The sequence below is a fragment of the Xenopus tropicalis genome, chromosome 9 (genome assembly GCF_000004195.4).
Source record: "Xenopus tropicalis strain Nigerian chromosome 9, UCB_Xtro_10.0, whole genome shotgun sequence".
Taxonomy (NCBI): Eukaryota; Metazoa; Chordata; class Amphibia; order Anura; family Pipidae; genus Xenopus; species Xenopus tropicalis.
This window is the reverse complement of record NC_030685.2, coordinates 44,231,991-44,257,483: the sequence shown is the minus strand read 5'-3', so window position 1 is coordinate 44,257,483 and position 25,493 is coordinate 44,231,991. Positions and strand designations below refer to the sequence as shown.

Here is a 25,493-nt window from a genome sequence, read left to right as displayed (position 1 = left end):
TGCAGTTTCTCCCTGCAATTCAGTGAGTGTTCAGAGGGAGGGGGAAGTAGGAAATGTCAGCGTGCCTGACTTTTCCTATGGGGACCCTGGGCGATCACACCTCAGGGGCCACTCGTTCCCCACCTCTGCTCATTGTCTAGGGGCTGGGGAGTGAAGGATCTACGTAGAATCTACGTCCTGTGGCACTTAGGTACTTTTATACACAGAACGTAGATTCTATGTCCTGTGGCACTTAAAGGGTTAAGCACCATATCATGTGTCAACCACTGCGTAGTTGGAGCTGAGGCAACAGTGCAGCTATTGGGTGGGACTTGGCACTCTGGCTCCTCTACTGTATACACAGAAGAAAGAACTGGTTTAGCACATCTGCCTTTTCTGTATCCGCTGTAACCATATTGTTACTATAACTCAATGGAGCCACACCCCCATTGTCCATGGGTTCCATATTTAGTCTTATTATCTTGTCTTTCAGCATATATGTAAGCTTTTTGTTGGCTGCAGTCCACCAGAATTTCCTTTCCACCATCTGTGGTTGGGGACCAGGTGTTTACAGATAGAAGAAAGAGCTTATTTTGTGGCCCAGCAAAGTTGATAAATGAGTTTGTTTTGCTGTTTGGGTGTGTCTGGCAGATGTCTGCCCAGCAGTACAATCCAAGGATTGGGGTTTTCTTGTCTTTGTAATAGCTGTGATAGAAGGGTAAATGTATATGCCCAGATTTGCTGAGCATTTCCACCAGTTGTGGCAGTTGTCAGCCACAGCACTGCAGCCCTAGATGCAAGTTCCTTAAGAGTCAAGATTTAATTTTATTATTTGCATTGGGGAAATGTACCAGCTATAAAGGATTTTGTAAGGTTCTTTCTTACTGATTATATTTTGTGAAATGTGTGCCATGACCTTGAACAACTGAAATTGACTGTCTGTGAGATTCTCCCTTTTGTGTGCTTCAAATTCTTGTTGGTAGCGTGTTTTATCTGGGGTCTGGTTGAGACACAATAACCAGTATATTTCAGAGATCAATGCTTTCAGAGATCAATGCTTAGTGATTAATTACCATAAATCATCTTGAATCTAGTTTGTTTGGCTGTTGCTATACAGTATATATTTTATGAAGTGGATTGTTTGCCAATACAGGTATGGGATCTGTTATCTGGAAAACCATTATCCAGAAAGTTTCAAAATACGGGAAGGCCATCTCCCATAGACTCCATTTTAAGAAAATAATTCTAATTTTTAAAAATGATTTCCTTTTTCTCTGTAATAATAAAACAGTAGCTTGTATTTGATCAGGTATTACAATGCTTGGTGTACCGCTTATTTTAGGGTTTATATAGGCAGTGGTCCCATATCTGTAAAGTGTGGTAAACATAGGGGAGAGTTTGGATTGTGGACGGGGTCTGTGTTTCTATGTAACCAAGGAAGGTCAAGGGTTGGGAAGGTTGGGTTAAGGGGTTTTCAATGTCTACCCATCTGTATGTAAATTCCCCTGAATTCCACTGTACCAGTTGTGCTAACCTGGCTGCTAGGCAATATATGTTAATAATGGGATAATGTGTAAGCCCCATGCGCCTCTAAGTTTGGACCTTGCAAGTGTATTTCTGGAAATTCTGGATCTTTTGTTTTGCCAGATAAAAGAAGTAATTTTGGATTGGATGGTTTTAGGATATCTTTTGGGGTCCTGGATTGGAAGAGCTCTGAATAAGTATAGTATTTTCGGGAGATTTACCATTTTCACTACATTGATCCTACCTAACAGGGATACGTCTGCAATAGGGACTTAAGATGGGTATACATTGGTGGAAAGTTCAGCTTATATAGTTGCTCTAAGTATCAACTAATTTGACTCCCAAATATTTCATGCTTGTTTTCAACAAGCAAAAATTGACGTTAAGTTTTAGCAGCTTCAGGTTGTTGTCAGATAGTCCTTGTAAAATAGCTAATGACTTGGGTGGTTTATGTGGATTCCCAGAAATGCATAATAGACTGGATTTGGTTTGGAAGGGATGTCTGGGGTTGTGAAAATGTGAATAAGTGTGTCATCAGCGAACAAAGGTGGATATGTTAGAGGTCTTAATCTGGTCTGTGGTATTCCCTGCATAGTTTTGTATAGTAGGTTTGGAACATTTGAGCTATATTAGAGTTGTAAACTAGTTTCCCATGTGTGTCACAGAGTGGATGCAGTGCTCGACTATTGGCTTTTTGGGTTTTTTTCGGTTGTGGTTTTTCTTTTATTGAGCTGCTAGTTTGATCACCATTTTGTATGCAGTCCACACTGTGGCTTTATTAACATCTGCAGTGCAGTTGTATGGAAATAGTATTGCTTTTTAGACACTAGCTCCCTCACTGGTAACAGAGATTCGTTGAGTCTCCTAATTTTATTGATGTTCAGTTTGTCTGTGAGTTTACCTATGACTGCCACCTGGTTTGACAATGAGATTTCGGTGATGTCAGTATATGTGACATGGAGGAGGGTTTTAGGATTGGTGAGACAAAGAACTATGTGAGAGTAGGAGTATTGTACATTGGAATAGAACATTTTATGCTTTGCCACCTGGGTGATGCAACCTTCATGTATCACAGAGGTCTAAATTGTTGATGAATGTAGCAAGTAGTTTAGTGGAGGATTGGGAGGCAGCGCCGGATTTGCGTTCCATGTGCCCCGAGGTCACCCCCCCTTGATCGCCCCCCCTCCTCCTCATGGAGCGCGCATGCAAAAACGTGTGCACCCCCACGCAGTGCACGACCGCGCATGCGCAAACATTTAAACTCCCATACGGAGCAGTTGGGAGAGGTCCCCTTTGCTCCGTATGGGGGCAAAATTTTCAAAATTTAGTTGTGGTGGGGCGGCATGCCGCCCCTAAATTTCTGCTGTCCTAGGCCCGGGCCATTGCGGCCTCTCCACAAATCCAGGCCTGTTGAGAGGATGATGTGTCGCAAGATTTTTCTCCTGGACTCTTAATCTCTGCTACTGTGCCTTTGCTGCTGAGAGTTGGCTGGTTACACTCAGAGGAGATTTTCTTCCTGATCATTAAGTATCCCACCACTCCAGTCATTCTTATTCTCCCCTGGCTAAGGCAATATAATCCAGCCACTGATTGGGTCACTGATCAACTCACTGCCTGGGCTTTCATTTGTCACTCTACTTGTATGCCAACTCCAGTTAAGCCTGTGCCTGTCTCATCAGTTAAAGTGGATTAATAAGGTAGAAAAAAATAAAATATAATTGCTTGAAATTGTAGGGGATCAGAGAACTCTGTCCCCTGTTTCTCAGTCTGTGACCTCATCCAGCCTAGCTACAGACTGGGGAGGGATCCGATTGGCTGGATGCCCCAGTGCACGTCTGGGAGAGGTGTGCCTAAGGTTTGGAGCCAAAAATCTAGGGGCGGGCCCAGCAGTTTATAAAGGGAGCCCCTGCTGTTGTTTGCCAGGCAGAGAGGGAGATCCAGAGTGAGCAGCCAGTACAAAGTGTGGGGTGTTCAGATTTGAAAGAATTAAAGTCTGCTGGGCTGCCAGGAAGTATAAAGTCCTCTGTGGAACTTTCTGTGTGTTTGTCCTCTGGAGTGAACAGGTATTGCCCGTTTGCCTGCTATGTGGGAGCAGCCACCCTTTTCAACAGGGAAGGTACTCTGGGGCAGGTAGCTCTTCCTGGGGGGACTAAAGAGCTCTTGGGGAAGGGACTGAATTGATTTAAGGGTTGGGGTCTATCCGGATCCAAGTTGGGGCTGGGCAAGTACAGAGACTGTGCCAGCAGTGAATAGACTACACAAGTTCCTCAGGACAGGATTATCAGTTATCCCTAAAGCTGTTCTACCTTCTATTTCAAAAGTTTGATATTGCTGCAAACCGTGTGTGATTATTTCCTAGTGGAAATCCCCTTGAGGCGTGTTCCTCAGTGTCCACTAGGTTGAGGCACTGCGCTTTTTCCCAGTTCCCAGTATCTATATTTCACAGAGAACACAAATCTCCTGTATATCCAGCCCGAGTGTGCCAAGAAAGGGTTACAAAATCTTCAGAGACAATTTACATTTACTGGAATAAACTGAAATATCTAACTTAAATCAGGTAAAAAAATAATTAGTACGATGTTTTGTTTACAAATTGAACGAAAATTCATTTCTTTACTATTACAATAAAAAAAAGTTTCTTAATTACCTCTTTTAGAAACTTTTCAATATCAAACCAGTGGACAGCAGCACACGCAGTTATTAGATCTACAGATGCATTCTCTGCTGGAATTTCCTCTGCTGCAGAAACTCTGCAAAACATATAAATTGTTAGCTTAAATTGCATTCATATATGATTTAGTGTGAGTTTTAAATATATTTTTGTTTACACTGCCTTCCATATGGAATGTTTAGAGGGATGTTTAGATTTAGGATTTCATGTTGCAAGATCCACTTTTTGTTGGATTTTAACAGATAATTGGAGTGTGCTGCCCCTTGATCATATATAGTTTTTCATATATATTTGATAGCTTACTCTGTTTGTATACTTCACATGCCATCTAGCGTTACATTCTTTTAGTGCACAAGGTTTAACTTGCTAACCAACATCTGCAAAAGAAAATTATGAGACTAAAAAGGCTTTACTTTTGGGGAAGCTGGATGAAGTTTGGAACATGAATGTGCATCGTATGTTGCTTTTTAATGCAACTTCTGATAATTCCATTGAGCTAAATGATGCTCTGAAATGCTTTTGACAGTTTTCAAACATTGTCTGATCTTGCATTTTTAAACAAATGAGCAAAAATGTGAAATTGCACTTGACGTAATTATTAGGGATGCACTGAACCTTCATTTTTTTGGTTCTGCCGAACCCCTGAACCCACCCTGATGGATTCTGCCGAATCCCGAACCGAATCCAAATCCTTATTAGCATATGCTAATTAGGATCGTGAAGGGTTAAAATTTGCCGTGCAGCGAAAAAATGTCCTCCCCTAAATTTAAACCCTAATTAGCATATGCTAGAACCCTTTACAGTGCTCAACCCACACAGCTACAGACTGGTGTACAACAACATACTGGCATCACAAGTTTGGATACATAACATGATACAAAGCCTTTTTCCCTGGCACAAAATCTTCTACATTATATGGCTCCCTCACAGCAACAAGTAACAACATCACTCATTCAACATCCTCTAGGACTGAATGCATTTGTACCTCCATACATTCCTGTAACCTCTAGTGTAACAATACTAGATATGAGGCTGCAACACACTCCTCAGGTCATTAAGATGGAAAGGTCAGAAAAGTCTTATTTTGTCAAATACCTGTTCCACTATGAGCTTATAAACACCTGATCTACAAACTTTGATGATCGTCCTAAAAACTACTGAGCTTGGAGGTCAACATTCAAATAATAGAAGGCTAAGTTATCCCCACAAAAGAAGAACTTGACCTATTGGTAAAATGGTTAGGCTCTCAGTTTTCTAAAACATGAAAATTAGAAAGGACATGTGCATAACTATGACAGCAGTCCTCAATGCTGCTTGAGAAAATTTAGAGAAGACATATGACAACTCAGAAGCTATAGAAAATGCTTTGTTCAAAAGATTAAATGATAACCTTAAATTCCAATAACTGAGTAATCTTCTTCAAGAATTGTAATTGGCTAAAGAAGACCAATACTTACCAGGTGTCAAATACTGGGTATTAAAACATTTGTTATATTTCAGGCCTGAATGGGTTAGTCCGCAAAGCGTTTCTAGTGTGCAATTAACTTGCCATTCATGCCATACCTTCACATACTCCATTGTTCCTTAAGTCTGGAATGTAATTACACTATGGGAAACATATGGAACGTTTAGGGATAATATAGGGTGGGGGGAGGTGCATCCCACAGAAGGTGTATATATCCAGTATAGCTTCAGATATCCAGATATATCCAGAGCTCAGGCGAAATACGTCTTTACCCAGTCATGGTGCGCATGTGCTCTCAGTATGTTGATTTTAAATGGTTCATAAGTTCAAAGTCAGGTGATATTGGCCATAAAGTGAGAGATGTAGCAAAACTATTTCAAGTTGATGCTGACAGTCTAAACTTAGGAAGCATGGTAAAGCTCAGGAAGAAGTACAGTAAAGAAAAGGATGTGGACAATTTCTTCTTGCTACAACTTACTGGAGTCAGAATATATAGTTTATGATAGTAAGCTGACCACACCCTGATACAGCAAACAGCCCCAAACCACAACATTTCTTTTCCAATGCTTTACCGATATTTTGTTGTTCTAGTGATATGCTGCCTTTGGATGTCACCAAAAATTGTCTTCTAGTACTGATGTTATCTTTGCCCTATCTGCCCTAAGCACATCATTGCAGATGTCCTGGTTTTTTACAGGGTCGGACTGGGCCAGCGGGACACATTAAAAAAAAGTGCAAAGTTCCTCCCTTGATTATTGTTTAGGGGCCTCCAGGGTACCCCAGTGAAATCATAAGACTTGTAGTAGGTTGTTAGTAGTTTCCCTTTGTTCGTGTTAGTTCTAGGGATCCAGGTCTTGATGGATTTAGGTCTGCAAGGATTTCAATAGTATCACCTTCTACCTGTACAGCTTTGATTTCTCTGGCCTTTAAGAGTATCTTCTCCTTAGTTGTAAAATAATGAAAGGCACACTTTTGACTTGTTAGGATGTGCTCCAGTTACCCTATGTAATCTATTAATTAGTATTTCAGCTGTACTCTCCTGACTTATCCAATAAACCTCCAGAAGCTGATATAACTGCTTGGGAAAAAGATTACACCACCCCAATAGACTTGATAGACTGGAACTGTGCTTTTAATCTGATTACTGCAACAACTAAATTGCCAGCTTATTTGAAAAAAGCATTAAACCGTTGGTACTTACTCCCTACAAGAGTTTATAACATTTATCCTCAAACAACTTCTACGGAGTGTTGGAGAAAGTGTGGACAGGAAGGTTCACATATGGTGGAATTGTTCTAAATTAATACCCTTTTGGACCCAAGTGTTAATAAATAACAATATAGACTGCTTAGTACCCAAATCAGTGTCAACGGTGCTTCTAAACTTGGACTTGAACCTTTTAAAGTATCATCAAAAACTATTAGTTGTCCATATAATTGAAGCAGCATGACTATTTTTATGCCTTCTTTGTTCTTGTTCTTTTTTGCTCTCTATCTTAGATTTACCCCATTTCTTTCTCTTAACTGCTTTCTTTTTTTTCCTAGCATTTTTGCTTTCTCAAAAACATAAAGCCAATAATAATATTTCATTATTTAGGCCTTTGTTGCGACATTAATCTCAATCAAGACATGCTCAAAAGCTTGACATGTGGGTGTTATATGATGGAATATTAAAAACTGTCAGTTAAAAAAAAAAAAAAGGTTTGTATTAATATTTAACCCTATTGGAGTAAAGGTTTGTAGGGTATAGATCCATCTACTTGCACATCATAGTGTACTCTTTATTTTTTTATTATGATTTTAATTGATTCTTAAAATGCAGAGAAAAATAGAATAACAAGCCAAAGGAAAAGCATTGTAAATATCCATATACATATAATAAACATGTATTTCATTTCAGGCTTTTAACCCTTTTACTGCCAGCTGTTGTGGTCAAAGCGGAACTTGTATTGCCAGACAGTTTTTGAACATTTTGCACTGTTTCACTTTAGGGGCCTTTCCCCAGGGGGACTTTTAGTTTACCAGGAAAACAATATATTGTTTTTTTCAGAACAACCTAAGCTTTCAAAATATGGTAGAATTTTTGTGTAATTCCAATTCTGTAACAAGATATAGGCTTCTAAATGTCTAAAAATGCAAAAAAAAAAATCTAATTTTCCATAATATAAACACACATACTAGAAACAAAAATTATTTTATGCACGAAAATACAACTGATTTGAAAAGTCCCATGTCTCCTGAATATGCCAATACCAAATATATATCGTTTTATGGAGATTTCTCATTGTATAGGTCAAAAACTCCCAGCAGTACACTACCAAATTTCAAGTCGCAATGCTTTGCTAAAGTTATTATCAAAATTTGTGAAATGTTTTGAAAAATTGCTTTAAAGCTTCCAGTCTATAGTATCCTATCTCCTACAGGTCATAAAGTAACCAAATAAAATAACCACCCTAAATATGAATGCCAGGGGTCCACTGAACAGTTTGATGCCCAATATGTATAGGTTTACCTAAGTATGTGGCATGTAGGAGCCCCAATTTGAACATACCCCCATATGATCTATTATTTCTGTCATTTTAGCTCCAGCAAAATCAACACATTTACATCATTATATGTGGGATAAAGCTAGTAAAAAGTATGCTCACCACAGAAAGTCATACATTTTTGGAAAGTACACATTCCACCGAATGTCAAATGGGTACCCATGTCTTTCTACTCCAAAGTACAAAGCCAAAAAGCTTTTCTAAAGTTAGCAATTTTGATGACATTTCCAAAAATCCCCTCAAAGCTTCCACTTTGCAGCATCTTATCTCCACATAGCATTAGGTACCAAGATAAAACACCCTAAATATGAATGCCAGGGGTCCACTGAACAGTTTGATGCCCAATATGTATAGGTTTCCCTAAGTATGTGGCATGTAGGGGCCCCAATGTGAACATACCCCCATATGATCTTTCATTTCAGCTCCTGCAAAATCAACACATTTACATCCTTTATGTGGGATAATGCTATATAAAAGTACACTCACCCCAGAAAGAAAAAAAACAAATTTTCCATTATATACCAGATAGCAGAAACAAAAATTATTTGATGCACGGAAATACAACTTGGAAAGACTTGGAAAGTCTTATGGAGATTTCTCACTTGTATAGGTCAAAACTGCCAGAAGTACACTACCAAATTTCCAAAGCACTGCTTCAGAAAGCTGCATACTTTAGATTTCAAGGCCAAAAATTCCACTAACAGAAGGTTTATGCCAGAAAATTATACATTTCTGGAAAGAACAGAAGTTTGGGATATTGCTACAAAAAAGTACACTCACCCCAGAAAGCCATGCAGAAAGTCATAGTGTGGATAACAAAGGACATCCTTGTCATGTGCCATTTTGAATATCAATGTAGTCTGATAATATACCATTAGCATGTATGCGATCGCGTCTGCTGCTTGAGGGGATCGCTCCTGCGATGATCGCATTGCAGGACCGACATGACAGCCTCCCTGGCTAGTTGCCCAGGGTGTTGTCATTGCTAAAAACTCTCTGCAAAAGCGGCACATGAGTAAGTTTATATCGTAGATGGCAATTATCCCACACCAAGAGAGTATGAGTGAGCAGTGGATGGTCTGTAAATCTGACTCATCTATGTCTTTTGTCTAGCCAAGGTAAGTGTAGTAGCTGAAGGTTGCTTGTTGTTCTATCTCAACCCATAATTTAGAATCAATGTGGTGGGACCAATCAATGATGTGTCCAAGTATAGAGGCTGTGTAATAAAACTGACAATCAGACTACCCCTGCTACCCCACCTCAGGGTTGGTTCATTAAAGTGCCATAACGCTGCTTGTATGCTTTTTTAAACTAAAATAGACGCGAAAAAACGCATATTAAGTATTATCGCATGCGTTAAGTCACATATCGCGTGCGTTAATTAGCGTGCAACCGCATTGCGTTAATTAGCGCACAGAAATAATAATAACGCATGATTCACAAACACTTAGGCACGCTAAATATTGCATTTGTCTGCGAAAAATAACACCTACTTGAGGCAGGCTGTAATTATAGAAAAGTACATATCTAGTATAAATAAATTTAAAGCAACTGGACTTGTTTGGTAATCATTGAAGACGTTTCACTACTCATCCGAGCAGCTTCTTCAGTTCAACTGACTGGTATGGGAAGTCCTCAGCATATATACTCTTCCACTAATCCAATCACAATGGCACTATGTAACTCTTCAGAAAGGTGACATCTGAAACTCACGGAGGTGTGAATGCTGTGGAGTTACTTTGAAAGGATTACCAAAGTATCATGCAACTCTTCAAACAGGTGTTACTTGTTAGAGTTGCATGAATGGATGTGTGAAGAGTTCTTAAAAAACTGCCGGGGTACAGATGTTAGAACAGCATTGTATGTAGCAGACAGATGGTGTCGAAGTCCCCCGCCTCTGTTAAGGGATGGTTTCTCCACTTTGACATGAATGGCCTCTTTTACACCTCTTTCAAACCAGCAGTCATATATTTTTGGAAAGTACACATTCCCCCGAATATAAAATGGGTACCCATGTCTTTCTACTCCAAAGTACCAAGCCACACAGCTTTTCTAAATTTAGCAATTTTGATGACATTTCCAAAAATCCCCTCAAAGCTTCCACTTTGCAGCATCTTATCTCCCACGTAGTGTTAGGTACCGAGATAAAACACCCTAAATTTGAACACCAGGGGTCCACTGAACAGTTTGATGCCCAATATGTATAGGTTTACCTAAAGCTGGCCATACACACACCGATAATATCGTACAAAACCTCGTTTCGTACGATATTTGGTGTGTGTATTGCAAGTCGGCGAGTCGACTGATATCGCAGGAAGCTGCTGATATCGGTCGACTCGGCGATCGGGCCAGTTAAAATATTTTGATCGGGCGCCACTGAAGGCGACTGACCAAAATCTGCGTTCAGTGCTGAATTGGCAGAAGGAGGTAGAAATCCTTTTGTTTCTACCTCCTTATCAGCCTGTTTCAGCCCTGAAGTTTAGGGGCGGATCTGACGATCTTCGTCAGATCGCCACATGTGTGGCCACCTTAAGTATGTGGCATGTAGGGGCCCCAATGGGAACATACCCCCATATGATCTATCATTTCAGCTCCTGCAAAATCAACACATTTACATCCTTTATGTGGGATAATGCTACAAAAAAAGTACACTCACCCCAGAAAGCCATATATTTTTGGAACGTACACATCCCCCCAAATCTATAATGGGTAAACATTTCTTTTTGCTCCAAAGTACCAAGCTGTAAAGCTTTCCTAAGTTTGCAGATTTATATGACATTTATAAAATCGCATAAAAATGTTGCAATTTGCCGCATTTATCTCTCACAATTTCTTGATAAAGATCAGATAAAGGCAAATCACCCCGAATAGGAACACCTAAGGTCTACTGAACAGTTTGATGCCCAATATGCATAGATATACCAAAGTCTGTGGTATGTACTGAACCCAAAATGAAAATAGCGCGTAAGGATTTCTCGCCTGCCAGCTCAGCTTTTGCACACAGAGCCCCCTGTCAGTGTATTATGTGCCAAAACTTCCCCTAACTATACAGAGACCCCCACAAAACCATATATTTTTGGAAAGTACACATTCGGACAAATCCAACAAGGGTAAAGAGTCCTTTCTACACCAAAGTACCAATCTGCAGAGCTTTCCTAAAGTTATTGGTTTTTATGACATTTCAGAAAATCGCCTAAAAATGTTGCAATTTGCTGCATTTATCTCACACAATTTCTTGCGTACAAAGGCAAATCACCCAAATAGGAACACCTATGGTCTACTGAACAGTTTGATGCCCAATATGCATAGATATACCAAATTCTGCGGTAAGTACTGACCCCAAATGAAAATAGCACATATGGATTTCTTGCCTGCCAACTCAGCTTTTGCACAGAGCCCCCTGACAGCGTATTATGTGCAGTAACCCCCCCTAACTATACACAGACCCCCAGAAAACCATATATTTTTGGAAAGTACACATTCTGATGAATTCAAAATAGGTAAAGTTATTTTTGTACACCAAGTTACACCTGGCAAAGCTATGCTAAAAACACATTAGGAACACTTATACAGGGATACAATGTGATAAAACCACAAAAATCAGTGCAAATCAGTGAAACAACAAAATAAGTCACATAGTAACATAGTAACATAAACAAAAACAAAGTGTTTGTGTATACATGTGTGTACATGTGTAAAAGTTGTGTGACAGTGTGTAAGTGTGTATATGAGTGTAAATAAGTGTATAAAAGTGTGAAAAATGAAAAAACAAACAAACATACAAACAAAAAAAACCCTGCTAAATTGTGTGCTGTAAGTGTGTGTAAATGTGTATAAATGTATGTAAGTGCAAAAAACACCTTACCTGTCTTGAAGCACCCGATCGCCTCTGTCCTCCAGGCTCCAGTGGGCGGCGGCATTGGGGGGAAGTAGGAAGCAGCAGACGCGATGCAATCGTGTCTGCTGCTTCCAGGATGGTCCTGCGATGATTGCATTGCAGGACCCACATGACAGCCCCCCTGGCACATGCCGCCGCTGCAGAGAGAAGCCTTTAAATGCCAACGATGTATGGGACACGTCGTTGGCATTTAAGCCCTTTTTCTGCCACAACGTATCCCATACGTCGTTGGCAGTAAAAAGGTTAAAATAAAAAAAGGAAACTACCAGATGTATCACTTTTTCTTTCTATTACAGTGAATCCAAAGTTACGAGTAAAAATTATCACTACTCCTCGTACTCAGCAGTACAGCAGATTGTAGTTTACAGTACTTGTATAGATATCTGGGAAGTGTTTGTTATTCCATTAAGGTACTAATCCCTCTTTAACGTGTATTTCTTACATAAAGGCTACATTGGCTTTCTGAAGATCAGATGAAAGTAGGATTTGTTTCTGAGGTGGATTTAGACCATTAGCATTAATACTGATAACACTGAACATGTCCAGCGTATTGCTAATGTAGGAGCCATAGATGGTTGGTGTAAAGGAAAGGGGGGAAGTGAAGAAAGAATAAAACAAACATCAAACAAAAAAACAACAAGGTGTTTGTATAGACATAGCACTGTGAATAAGGGAAGAGACCAAAGTATAGGAAAGGGAGGTAAAATGTAAAAGAAAAGAGAAGGAATAGGGAAAAACTAAATTATGCCACTACTAGGTGTAGACTGGTGGCACTGTACCTGTAGGAACTATTCAGGTATAAGTAGTGGAGGGGTCAGGTATTAGGTATATGTTTTCAAAAGGCCAGGGGGGCTCTTGCTTACTGGCACGAAGGCCTTAGGCCATGGGGATATAAATCACATAAAAAATAAAAATAAAAAAAGGGCAGGGAATGGGGAGGGGTAAGAAAATATCAATCAGCATCCAGCATAGAATTGATGTCTAGTAATGCAAAACTCAACTATAATTAATTCTAACTTTAAACCAAACTAGGAAGAACATAAAAGAGTAACATATCTACAATACAATCCTTATAAAGTTATATGTATTTTACAAAATGAAAAGAGAGTGGTTGTAAGTCATTAAAATGTAAATTGCATAAACACAAAGATGTAGTTGAGGAGGAAGAGAAAAAGGGAGGGAAAAAAAAGGGTGGAAGGGGAGATCATATTTCATTATTCAGCATGTTGTTTATATAAGGGCATTATAATCTCAGCCCAATGGTAATATACATGATTATGATGAGTCAAATGTCTGTATCCTCAAGACTGAGTAGTAGTATTCAAGTACAGAATACAATACGTTGGGGGTGTGGTAACTAATACTGAACTAAATTACCCAAACTAAATCTACTAAAATAAATTAACTAAATAAATAATTAAATAAATAACAAATATAACAAATAAATACTAATAAATTATTATAATAATAAAATAAATACAATAAATCAAAATAAAATAAATTAACCCAATATAAATTACCACATCAGATTTTCTTTTTTCTTTTTTAAAACATTTTATTGATGTTTTGCATTAAACATGTAAGATGAATAATGACAAATTATTTAAACATAGGTTGTACAACAATAGTCACATTTGACAGTTTGCCCTTCAAAAAGATAAGAAATGAAGAAAATAGAATACTTACAGACAAACAACCACATCAGATTTCAGTTTTATATTCTGTGTACCTGTCTCTTATCTGTGTGAAAGGAGCTGCCGCTTTACATAAAGAGTTAAACCCTTACTGCTGTAATTTATTGAAATGAACTTTGTACCAAAAATTGTCGGTACAAGTGCAGTTTCCAAATAGATCCAATAGTGATTGAAATCTGTCCTGAAGATTTTAAAACCTGCCATCAATTTTCTGGCCAATGTTGGAAAAAAAAAAAAAAAAGATCACCAGATGTAGGATTGTTCAGTGTACACCAAACTCATAATTCGGCAATTCTGTCAGATCACACTAAAGTTAGTTGTTTAGTAAAGTAATATCTTTACATGTATGAGAGACACAGAGTTACACACAATGAAAAGTTAATGTGCAGTCTTTCAAAATTGCCTGTGGATTTAGTGAAACAAATTGTACAATAGTCATACAATATTGACTGAAGACACAGAAGTGCCTCATGTTAAGGGACTGATTGCTTTAAAATTTAAGTCCATCTGGTACATGCTGCCCCCCAAATTACATCACAAATATCAATGATCAAACATATTTTTCATGGAACTTACCTGTAGACCAAGTTTGGAAAACCATCTGCATGATTGGCCTGTTCTATTTGGGCTTCACTTATATCTGTCCCCAAAACCTTTTGAAAATAAGGAACCAGAGATCTGGAAGTTTGCCCTGTTCCACAACCAACATCTACTGCAAGTCCAAATGGCTTTTTTAGCTGTAAAAGAAAATAAAAGTTGTAAGACCTTTTGTGGAAATATTTATATCATTGATTTTATGAGTTGACCACAAAGCACAAGGGCTCAATTGCAATTGCACAATTCCTTAGTGGCCACTTACTGGGCAAAAATCCAGGGATTGGTGCAGAGAGCAATAATAGGAGGTGCGGCAGAGCCCTGTCCATACCACCTATGTACCTCCCCCTCCTTTTTTTTGGCCTCTGTATCCTGCATTATAAATAACTAGTGATGATCAAAAAAAATCACCATGGTTAGATTCGTGGCAAACTTGTTAGTTTCGTCGATGGTGAAATTTATATTGTCAAAAATTTGCCATTTGGCTTGTTTCGCCTACCACGCCAAAATATTTTGTAACAAACGGACACGTCATTTTAGCCTTCCCCTTTCCTTTTACGTCAGCCAATTGGATCTGATCCCTCCCACTGCCTATATAAGGAGATGCAGAGGCGGCCATTACTCGTGCGTTGTTGCTTGTGGATAGTGTAGGAGCTAGGAGTGTGTTACTTTGTTTTATTGAGCTAAAGTAGATGTTGTTGGAGTTAGCTATCTGAGTCAGTGCAAGTGGAAGTTGTGGATTTCAGTTTACTACTTTCACTCTTCTGCTTGCCTGCTTCCCCGTGAGACCCAAGAGCCCTTGTTAGGGCTACTCTTGTTTGTCTTTGTCTGTTTGTGTGTCCCTTGCGGGTGCACACTGCTACTGAGGGGTTTAGTGTAGTCATTTATTTATCCATACCTTCTTCCAAATATCTAAAACCCCCTTATTTTGTTTAGGTGCGGTCCAATATCAAGGGCCGTGGGAGAGGGGAGGTAAGTGTGGGATGGGCGGTGAGGGTGGGAGAGGCCATGATGCTGGCTGTGGGCATGCTGCATAAGATATCCCACAAGAGCCCAGCTCACATGCTATGTCCAGTATGGGCAATGTAGAACAGCAGTGGTGCAACTGCACTTGCAGGACTTTTTTTTAACACCACTCCACTACCTATCCAGTCACTGCAGGCAGAGGCAGTCATAGACTGGCTCACCCAAGCTACCTCATCTACTGCAGGCACAAGTGAATGGCAGGAGGTGGTGTCACCTGCCAGCTCAGTGCTTGGAGAACCCCATCCCCCTTATTATTTGATGCTGAAATGGACTTGGGCCCAGACACCCAGGACCTTTTTGAGTAGCAGACAGGTATGGGGGGCGCATTCCTCTCTGAGGAAGAGGAGTATGTGGCACAGCCCACCACATCAGCAGTAGGGGTTGTTAGGCAGGGTCCCCTAATAGCAGGGCAGCAGGTTGCTGGAGTGTGGATGCCACATACAATGCAGGGTCTGGTCTGGGGGAGGATTTTAAGGATGATGGGGACAGACCCTGGGTGCCAGCTTAGGAGGATAACCGCAGCAGTTCAGAGGGGAAAATGTGTGTTGTTGATGATGTTACAGGGCAACCCTTTTGAAATAAAAAACAAAAGTGCTGTCCCCTCTTCTCTCCTCTCCCTCTTCTATCCTTCCTCCTTGATCCTTCCCGAACTTGGCCTTCTGATGGTCTTTGGTTCTTCTGTCTCCCCTTCTTCATTGGCCTACTTCTCTTCCCCTCTTTTATTACCCTATACCACTTATTGTTTATAACTAAGAACATTTGATGGTAAACATATGCTCTTATCATTACGACAATAATGCTGTAACTACATTGTGTGCTATTCAATAAAGATGTGTTGAAATACAAAAAAAAAAAACAAAAAAACAAAAGTGCTATAAAGGTGATGCCTTTATTGGCTAACTAAGATAACCATAGCAAGCTTTAAGAATATTTTAGTTCCTTTTTCAAGTTGATTACAATTAAGCAGTTTTTCTCTCTTATTTATATATATATATATATATATATATATATATATATATATATATAATATATATATATATATATATATATATATATATATATATATATATATATATATATATACTGTATATATACAACATTCAGCTCATAAATCAAATAACCAGAAAAAAAGGATTATCCATCTGTGTGCGAGGTGTGAAGTCATATATAAGGGGACCTGCAAGGGACAAACAGATAAGGTACACGATAATGTGGATCAAAGTGGCTGCATACAAATTAGGGTAAATTACTGAAGTGTGAAGTAATTCCATGTGATCAATTGGTCCAGTGTCTCTACAGATTTGTGTTTGTATTTCTGGCTTGGAGCAGGCAGTTCTTAATCTACATAATTTACCATAAATCCAAGGCCCAGGTTCAGTCCCTTTTTATTTGTTTTCCCATACCTTTCTTTCATTCTCTGTATTAAAGATTCTTAAATAATTTTTTTGATGGTGAGGACTGTTGGAATGGTATCCTAAAGTGGTGGTTTGTATTTCTCTCTCTCTCAGGCTTTGACCAGTCTCAAGATGTGTGGGCAGGTTTTTCATTGTTTTTTGTTCCATTTTTGTTGGGTGTATAAGGGTGCTTCTTGTTATTAGACTTTTTAATTTTGGGGGCAGCCTGAATGCTATAGGTGGTGGGTCTTGGGATATTCTTTGGAGCCTCATATCCTTATGAAGTGTACACTGTAGATACTTGGCTATTTTTCTGAGGGTCTTTAGTTGGGGATTTGATAACAGAAACTCCCAAAACTGTAATCCTCTATATGCTTCCTAAAACACACAAAGAAGGCAACCCTGGACGGCCTATAGTATTTGGGATTGGCACTCTGACAAAGGGCATATCAGGCTGGATCAAGTAGATCTTGAAACCTTTTGTAACGCGTACAACAAACTATTAATAAGATACAATGGATCTGCTAAACAAACTTGCAGGTATAGGACCACTTCCAGAGGGTACCATGTTGGCAACAATTGATGTCATTTTATACAAACATTCCACATAAAGATGGTACAGCTGCCTGCAAAGAATTTCTGGAAAAGGATAGTCTACCATCTCATGCAGTATGGGTACATGCTTTGCACCCCAGTATGCCTTTTCATGGCTAAACTAGTAGAGGACTTCCTCTCCACCTGTTACACCAAGCCTTTGATATATTCATAATCTGGACAGGTACTGAACAAGAATTCATTCAGTTTCACAAACAATTTCATAACTATCAATTTGAAACTAAACTACTCCCCTACTCAAATTTACTTTCTACTATACAAACCACCATATATCGGAAGCCAAGTGACAAATCATCATATCTAATGTATAAACGCTTTCACTCTGACCACACTAAACACTCCATCATCTACACCTAAAAACACACAAAGCAGACTTCATTAACAGGGGCTACAACCCAAGGATTGTGGATCAATACATTCATATAGCCACCAGGGTTCCCAGAAATCTACTTCTACAATACAGAAAAAAACAGAGATAAATCTGGTTCCTCTAGTGGTCGCATACAATCCCCAACCAAATGTAACTATGTAAGGGACTGAACCTGGGTCTTGGATTTATGGTGAATTATGTAGATTAAGAACTGCCTGCACCAAGCCAGAAATACAAACATCGCACACAGATGGGTATTTCTTTTTTCTGGTTATTTGATCTATGAGCTGAATGTTGTATGTATATCAGAGAGCACCACAGCTTCATTGTAATCTGCTTGAAAAAGGAACTAAAATATTCTGAAAGCTTGCTATATCTTAGTTAGCCAATAAAGGTATCAATTTCAAAAGGGTTGCCCTGTAACATTTTGACTGGCTAGCACGGTACAGCAACTTTTCCTGTACTTTTACTGATGTTGATGAAGAGCTGGCCCCACAGAAGCAGAAGACCCCACCAACCACTGCTGGGGGACCAGGCAACAGGGCAGCACTGCACCTGGGTCCAAAAGCTGTGGGCATATGGGCAGGGACCATCAGTCTTTGGATCGCAGCAGGCAAGGTGGTGGCCTGCACTTCAGCAGTGTGGGCATTTTTCACATGCCAGAGTCGGAAGCAGTGTGCCAGCTCCGCTGGCAGAAAGTTTGTAGGGGGCAGGCAGGGTCACATATCGGAGCATCAGCTTTAAGTTCCCATATGAAATGTCGTCACATCACAGGATGACGTGGGAGCAGCACCAAAGTGGAATGACACCGGGGGGCAGTGGTGCTTCCTGGCCACCTCCTCCCATTCCTCAGGGAAGAGGTGGCAGCTACTCAATCCCTGTAGCAAGGGAAGAGAATTCTGAGGCTCACAACAGTTGGCCACTGTTCAGCTCTGCCTCTTCTGCAGCCCCCTCTGTCTCTTCCTCCTCACTGCCACCTTCTGCGCAACCGCACCAGGTTTTTTCAAGTGCAGAGGGTCAATGCCTGCCTAGCAAAGCTTCTGGCAGTGCAGCTGCTTCTCTATCAGCTTGTTGATGCAGCCCCCTAACAACAGCTGATGGCTTGCGCTGCCCCTAACTGGCAGGTCCCCAGCTGCCATTATTTTGCCAGGATGGCCATCCCTGCCCTCCACCTGTAGGTGGTGGAGAATGTGTCCCTGGATCATGGCAGCAGGGTGCACTCCACCACAGACACATGGACCAGCAGGCATGGGCAGGGGTAGTATAAATCCTATACTGTGCACTGGGTCACCCTGGGGGGTGCTGGGGAGAGTGCGGGCAGGGGCACTCCCCTCAGGCTAGAGGTGCCTCATGGGGTTAAGGGCAAACCCCACATGGCCACTTCGTCCTCCTGTGCTTTGGATGAGCAGGTTATGCTTCTGTGACCTGCTGCATCTAGAGGGCAGTCAAGAAGAGTTTGGTCAGGGTCACCTCTTCTAAATGCCTCTGGAGCAATCTCTGGATATGGTTCATCAGAGAACAGGAGGATTACTGGGTGGCCACTATGCTTGACCAACAGTACAAGGAAAAGGAGGGTGGGTTACTTGAAAAGGGCTCTGTGGTCCAAACTGCTGGAGGCCTTCCAGTCTAACACTTCTGATGCCTCCACTACGCCACACAGAGACAGGGGTCTAGCAGCAGCAGCCCAGGTAGAGGTGTTACCAATCTCATGGAATTCATTCTGGGGGTATAGTTTTCCTTTAATACTTGTGATGGACATTATGAATATTTAATGATGCCTTTTGGTTTAAAAAAAAAGTACAGCAGGGCACTCATTAACCCTTACCCTGCCAACGACGTAGCTCCTACGAGCTGGCATAAAAAGATGTTAAGTGCCAAGCATGTAGGAGCTATGTTTTCTTTATCTTGCGCTCGTTCTTCGTGCTTGCTGCTTAAGAGCAGAGAGCGAGCGCGGGGTAAAAAAACCCCTAGGGAACAAGCAGAGGGGGGTAAATAGTGGCCCCTGGGGCGTGATCGCCCAGGGGCCCCATGGGAAAAGCCTGACACGTAGATTCCTTCCTGAGCTCTCCCCTCACTTCCTGTACCGCCCACACACCGGACCCGACTGCAGCTGCTGTGCCTGTGATCTTCTGTGTCCCTCCTGTGATCTCCAGCTGCTTGTGCCCAGGTTAGTGCCAGATACACACACAATCACACACTTATTACATTTTGGGGGGGCTGGGGGGTTTCACACATTCACAGCACTTGCAGCACTAACACTTACTTGCACAGTCGCACACATGCACACAAAACACATTTTGCCATGTGTACACACACACTTACAAACTTACTGCAATTTAGTAATTTTTTTTTTTTATTGCATCATTTTTTTTCTTGCCTGAAAAAAATGTTTTATTGCCATTGTGGATAGCATATTTGCTAACCGCACTGCACAATACCTTTTGTGTATTATTTTTGTGGTTTTATTAAATTTTCTGTGATTTTGGTGCATTTTTATTCATTTTATTGCATTTGTAGCCATTTTATTGCATTTTCAGTTATGCATAGTTGTTGTTTGCTTGACTTTGTCTGTAAAACTAATTTGCCCAAGCCAAAATACTCAAACTGTGATTCTGACTGCAGATATCACTAGGAAAAAAAAAACATGGATTTTAGCAATTTTACTGCATTTCACATTGTTCTTTGTTACTTGTCTTTGCACATGGACATTTTGTCTGCTGTATTTCAATTTGGCTTCCTCTGTACCCCACATAGTTTGGTAAATCTATGCATACTGGGCATCGAACTGTTCAGTTGACCCCTGGTGTTCATATTTAGAGTGTTTTATGTTGGTATGTTATGAAATGTGGGGGTACATAATGGGGCAAAATGCAAGCTTTGTGACTATTTTCAGAAATGTTATAAAAACTGTTCTGTTTAGCATAGCTTTGTAGTTTGGTAGTTTGCAGTAGAAAGATGTATTTACCCATTTTTGTTTTGTCAGAATGTGTATTTTTGGAAAATATATGGTTTTCTAGGGTCTCCATACGGTTAGGGGGTTCTATGGCACATAATACACATACCGGGTGCAAAAACTGCACGAGCCAGAGTGTCATTTGTGAAAATTCATATGCACTATTTTTATTTGGGTACCCCTGTATGCCACATAGTTCAGTAAATCTATGCATATAGGACATCAAACTGTTCAGTGGACCTCTGGTGTTCCTATATGGAGACATTTGCCCTTGTATGCAAGAAATTGTTTGAGATAAATACAGCAACCTTTTTTAGGCGATTTTCTGAAATGTCATAGAAACCACTAAATTTAGGAAAGCTTTGCAGATTGGTACTTTGGTGTAGAAAGGACTCTTCACCCATGTTGGATTTGTCAGAATGTGTACTTTCCAAAAATATATGGTCACCCTACATTTCTGCAGTTTCTATCCCACATAAAACTGCCATGTGGTTATGAATTAGGTAAAGGTAAGCCATGAAATTAGTATGCACAAGGTATATTTTGGGGTCTCTAAGTGCCATGTGCTTTGATAAACCTATGTACAGTGGGCATCAAACTGTTCAGTAGACCTCTGGGGTTCAAATTTAGTGTGTTTTTAGTGTGTTTTATCTTGGAAGTTTTGAGGTGATTTTTGGAAATGTCATAAAAATCACTCTGGGGTGAGTGTACTTTTTACTAGCTTTATCCCACATATAATGATGTAAATGTGTTGATTTTGCAGAAGCTGAAATGACAGAAATGGCAGAAAATATAAGGTATGCTCACATTGGGGCCCCTACATGCCACATACTTAGGTAAACTTATACATATTGGCATCAAACTGTTCACTGGACCCCTGGCGTTCAAATTCAGTGTGTTTTACCGTGGTACCTAATGATACATGGGAGATAAGATGCTGCAAACTGGAAGCTTTGAGAGGATTTTTAGAAATATTTTCAAAATTGCCAAATTTAGGAAAGCTTTTCGGCTTGCTACTTTGGAGTAGAAAGACATGGGTACCCATTTTAGATTTGGGGGAATTTGTACTTTCCAAAAATATATGGCTTTCTGGGGTGAGTGTTCTTTTTTTTCTAGCTTTATCCCACACAAAATGATGTAAATGTGTTGATTTTGCAGAAGCTGAAATGACAGATCATATGGGGGTATGTTCACATTGGGGCCCCTACATGCCACATACTTAGGTAAACATATACATATTGGGCATTAAACTGTTCAATGGACCCCTTATATTTAGGGTGATATGTGGGAGATAAGATACTATAGACTGGAAGCTTTGAAGTGTTTATTAAGAAATTTCACAAATGATAAAAACCAATAACTTTAGAAAGCATTGCAACTTGGTAGTTTGGAGTAGACAGACAGTTCTACCTATTCTGGATTCCCCATATTAAAACCTCCACCAGCTCCCTCTACCTGGTAGAGATCATATGGGGGTATGTTCACATTGGGGCCCCTACATGCCACATACTTAGGTAAACATATACATATTGGGCATTAAACTGTTCAATGGACCCCTTATATTTAGGGTGATATGTGGGAGATAAGATACTATAGACTGGAAGCTTTGAAGTGTTTATTAAGAAATTTCACAAATGATAAAAACCAATAACTTTAGAAAGCATTGCAACTTGGTAGTTTGGAGTAGACAGACAGTTCTACCTATTCTGGATTCCCCATATTAAAACCTCCACCAGCTCCCTCTACCTGGTTGAACAAACTACAGAAACCTGGATGTTTTAAGTGCACTGGGTGTCAGACAAGCAATGGTATGGTACAGGGTTCTTTCTTTAGACATCCACATACTGGCCAACGGTTTAAAATCCGGCATCGACTGACCTGCACCAGTCAATATGTTGTGTACATGGCTTGGTGCCCCTGCAGTTTGGCGTATGTGGGAAAGGTGTCCACCACGTACAGAGACAGAATCAACAACCACAGATGTGCTATGCGCTCAGCTCTCTCCTTGGGTTCGGCTGACCAACCGGTTGCTAAACATTTTCTGATGGCTAAACACTCGCTTCCACAATTCCGACATATGCTGATCGACCATGTACCCATACCAAGAAGGGGTGGGGATAGAGCTTTGGACTTACTCAAGGTGGAGGCAAGATGGATCTTCAAACTGGACACGGTTGCCTCGCATGGTCTAAATGAATTACTTCGCCTCTCTATTTTCATCTAAACAAGGAACATGATGTACTTGAATGTCTTGCAATGACTTGCCACACTGTGGCCTTTAACATTTAATGACTAAAAAATGTTTTCTCTGTTGTGATTTCTTAATTTCTAATCCTTAATAACTGATATTGGTCTTTCCATCCTCCAAGTAATTATGATTTATGTCCAGATTTATGGTCTCTACGTTATTTTGGTTATTGCCATTCTTAATTATTTTAATTTTTTACCTTTTATTTCACTTTTTGGGTCCTTTAGTCCTTCTTGTTCACCTGGTTATGTGCACTTCACACTCACCCATTTCTATCACATTAATTGTTCACATAGTAACCTTCTGTCGAGGGTACAATACCTTCAGGGCCGGAACTAGGGGTAGGCAGAGTAGGCGCCTGCCTAGGGTGCAATCACTTGGGGGGCACACAATAAAGGGGAAAATAATTTTTTTTTAATTTTTTTTTTTTTATTTAGTTGTAGTTGTATTTATAGTTCAATAGTTCACCACCTTGGCCTTTATAAAACCGCCGCCCCCTCTAGCATGATTAGTTTTTGTTTAATTGTCCCAGGAGTGCACCTCCCCTCCCTATACTGGCGCTTACCTCCGTGCGCCTGCACATGCGTATTGGGAAGTGGCACGCACACCCCCTACGCATGCGTGTCATTGAAACACAAGGCAGCCAGAAGAACAGAAGGCGCTGGGGTGCGGTGGCGGTTGGTTGTCTCTGAAATTGTCGAGGCCTGAGGCTGAGTGAGCAGGACTGCTGGCCTGGCGGGGACCTGGGAGTTCACTGAGACGCTGCTGCTGCTGACACAGGTACAGCTGGGCTGCTGGCACAGGTACAGATGGGGGGGCAATATGAGGGGTTGGCTGCTGCTGACACAGGTACAGATGGGGGCAATATGAGGGGTGGCTTGGCTGCTAGCACAGGTACAGATGGGCGCAATATGAGAGGTGGCTTGGCTGCTGGCACAGGTACAGATGGGGGCAATATGAGGGGTGGCTTGACTGCTGGCACAGGTACAGATGGGGGCAATATGAGGGGTGGCTTGGCTGCTGGCACAGGTACAGATGGGGGCAATATGACGGGTGGCTTGGCTGCTGGAACAGGTACAGATGGGGGCAATATGAGGGGTTGCTTGGCTGCTGGTACAGGTACAGATGGGGGCAATATGAGGGGTGGCTTGGCTGCTGGCACAGGTACAGATGGGGGGCAATATGAGGGGTGGCTTGGCTGCTGGCACAGGTACAGATGGGGGGGCAATATGAGGGGTGGCTTGGCTGCTGGCACGGCACAGGTACAGATGGGGGGGCAATATGAGTGGTGGCTTGGCTGCTGGCACAGGTACAGATGGGGGCAATATGAGGGATTGGCTACTGCTGGCACAGTACAGATGGGGGCAATATGTTGGGTGCATAATGGCAGCTACCCATTTTTTAGTTCTATCTACTTGGGCTTGGCAGGGCTGGGCCAAGGTATTTTGGCACCCTAGGCAAGGGCTACAATCAGCGCCCCCCCCTGCATTCCAATATCCCTCATATTGCCCCCCCATCTGTACCTGTGTCAGCAGCAGCCAACCCCTCATGTTGCCCCATCTGTACCTGTGTCAGCAGCAGCCAACCCCTCATGTTGCCCCATCTGTACCTGTGTCAGCAGCAGCCAACCCCTCATATTGCCCCCCCATCTGTACCTGTGCCAGCAGCCCAGCCAACCCCTCATATTGCCCCATCTGTACCTGTGTCAGCAGCAGCCAACCCCTCATATTGCCCCCCCATCTGTACCTGTGCCAGCAGCCCAGCCAACCCCTCATATTGCCCCCCATCTGTACCTGTGCCAGCAGCAGCCAATCCCTCATATTGCCCCCATCTGTACCTGTGTCAGCAGCAGCCAACCCCTCATATTGCCCCCCCATCTGTACCTGTGCCAGCAGCCCAGCCAACCCCTCATATTGCCCCCCATCTGTACCTGTGCCAGCAGCAGCCAATCCCTCATATTGCCCCCCATCTGTACCTGTGTCAGCAGCAGCCAATCCCTCATATTGTCCCCCATCTGTACCTGTGCCAGCAGCAGCCAATCCCTCATATTGCCCCCCCATCTGTACCTGTGCCAGCAGCCCAGCCAACCCCTCATATTGCCCCCCATCTGTACCTGTGCCAGCAGCCCAGCCAACCCCTCATATTGCCCCCCATCTGTACCTGTGTCAGCAGCAGCCAATCCCTCATATTGTCCCCCATCTGTACCTGTGCCAGCAGCAGCCAATCCCTCATATTGCCCCCCCATCTGTACCTGTGCCAGCAGCCCAGTCAACCCCTCATATTGCACCCCCATCTGTACCTGTGCCAGCAGCAGCCAATTTCTCATTGCCCCCCCATCTGTACCTGTGCCAGCAGCCCAGCCAACCCCTCATATTGCCCCCCATCTGTACCTGTGCCAGCAGCAGCCCAGCCAACCCCTCATATTGCCCCCCCACCTGTACTAGCAGCAGCCCAGTCAACCCCTCATATTGCCCCCCAATCTGTACCTGTGCCAGCAGCCAACCCAACCCCTCATAT

The 25,493-nt window shown here is 41.5% G+C and overlaps 1 protein-coding gene across 2 annotated transcripts in view; it reads right to left on the bottom strand.

The window, feature by feature from the left end:
• LOC100127805 (putative methyltransferase DDB_G0268948) overlaps positions 1-25,493 on the bottom strand; it is a 111,382-nt gene that overhangs the window by 41,130 nt on the left and 44,759 nt on the right. For both annotated transcript variants that reach the window (XM_002937441.4, XM_031893494.1), the window contains exons 3-4: positions 14,353-14,513; positions 4,151-4,253 (exon numbers count right to left, since the gene is read on the bottom strand). In XM_002937441.4, the coding sequence (XP_002937487.2) occupies positions 4,151-4,253; positions 14,353-14,513 (264 nt within the window). The remainder of the gene's footprint in view (positions 1-4,150; positions 4,254-14,352; positions 14,514-25,493) is intronic.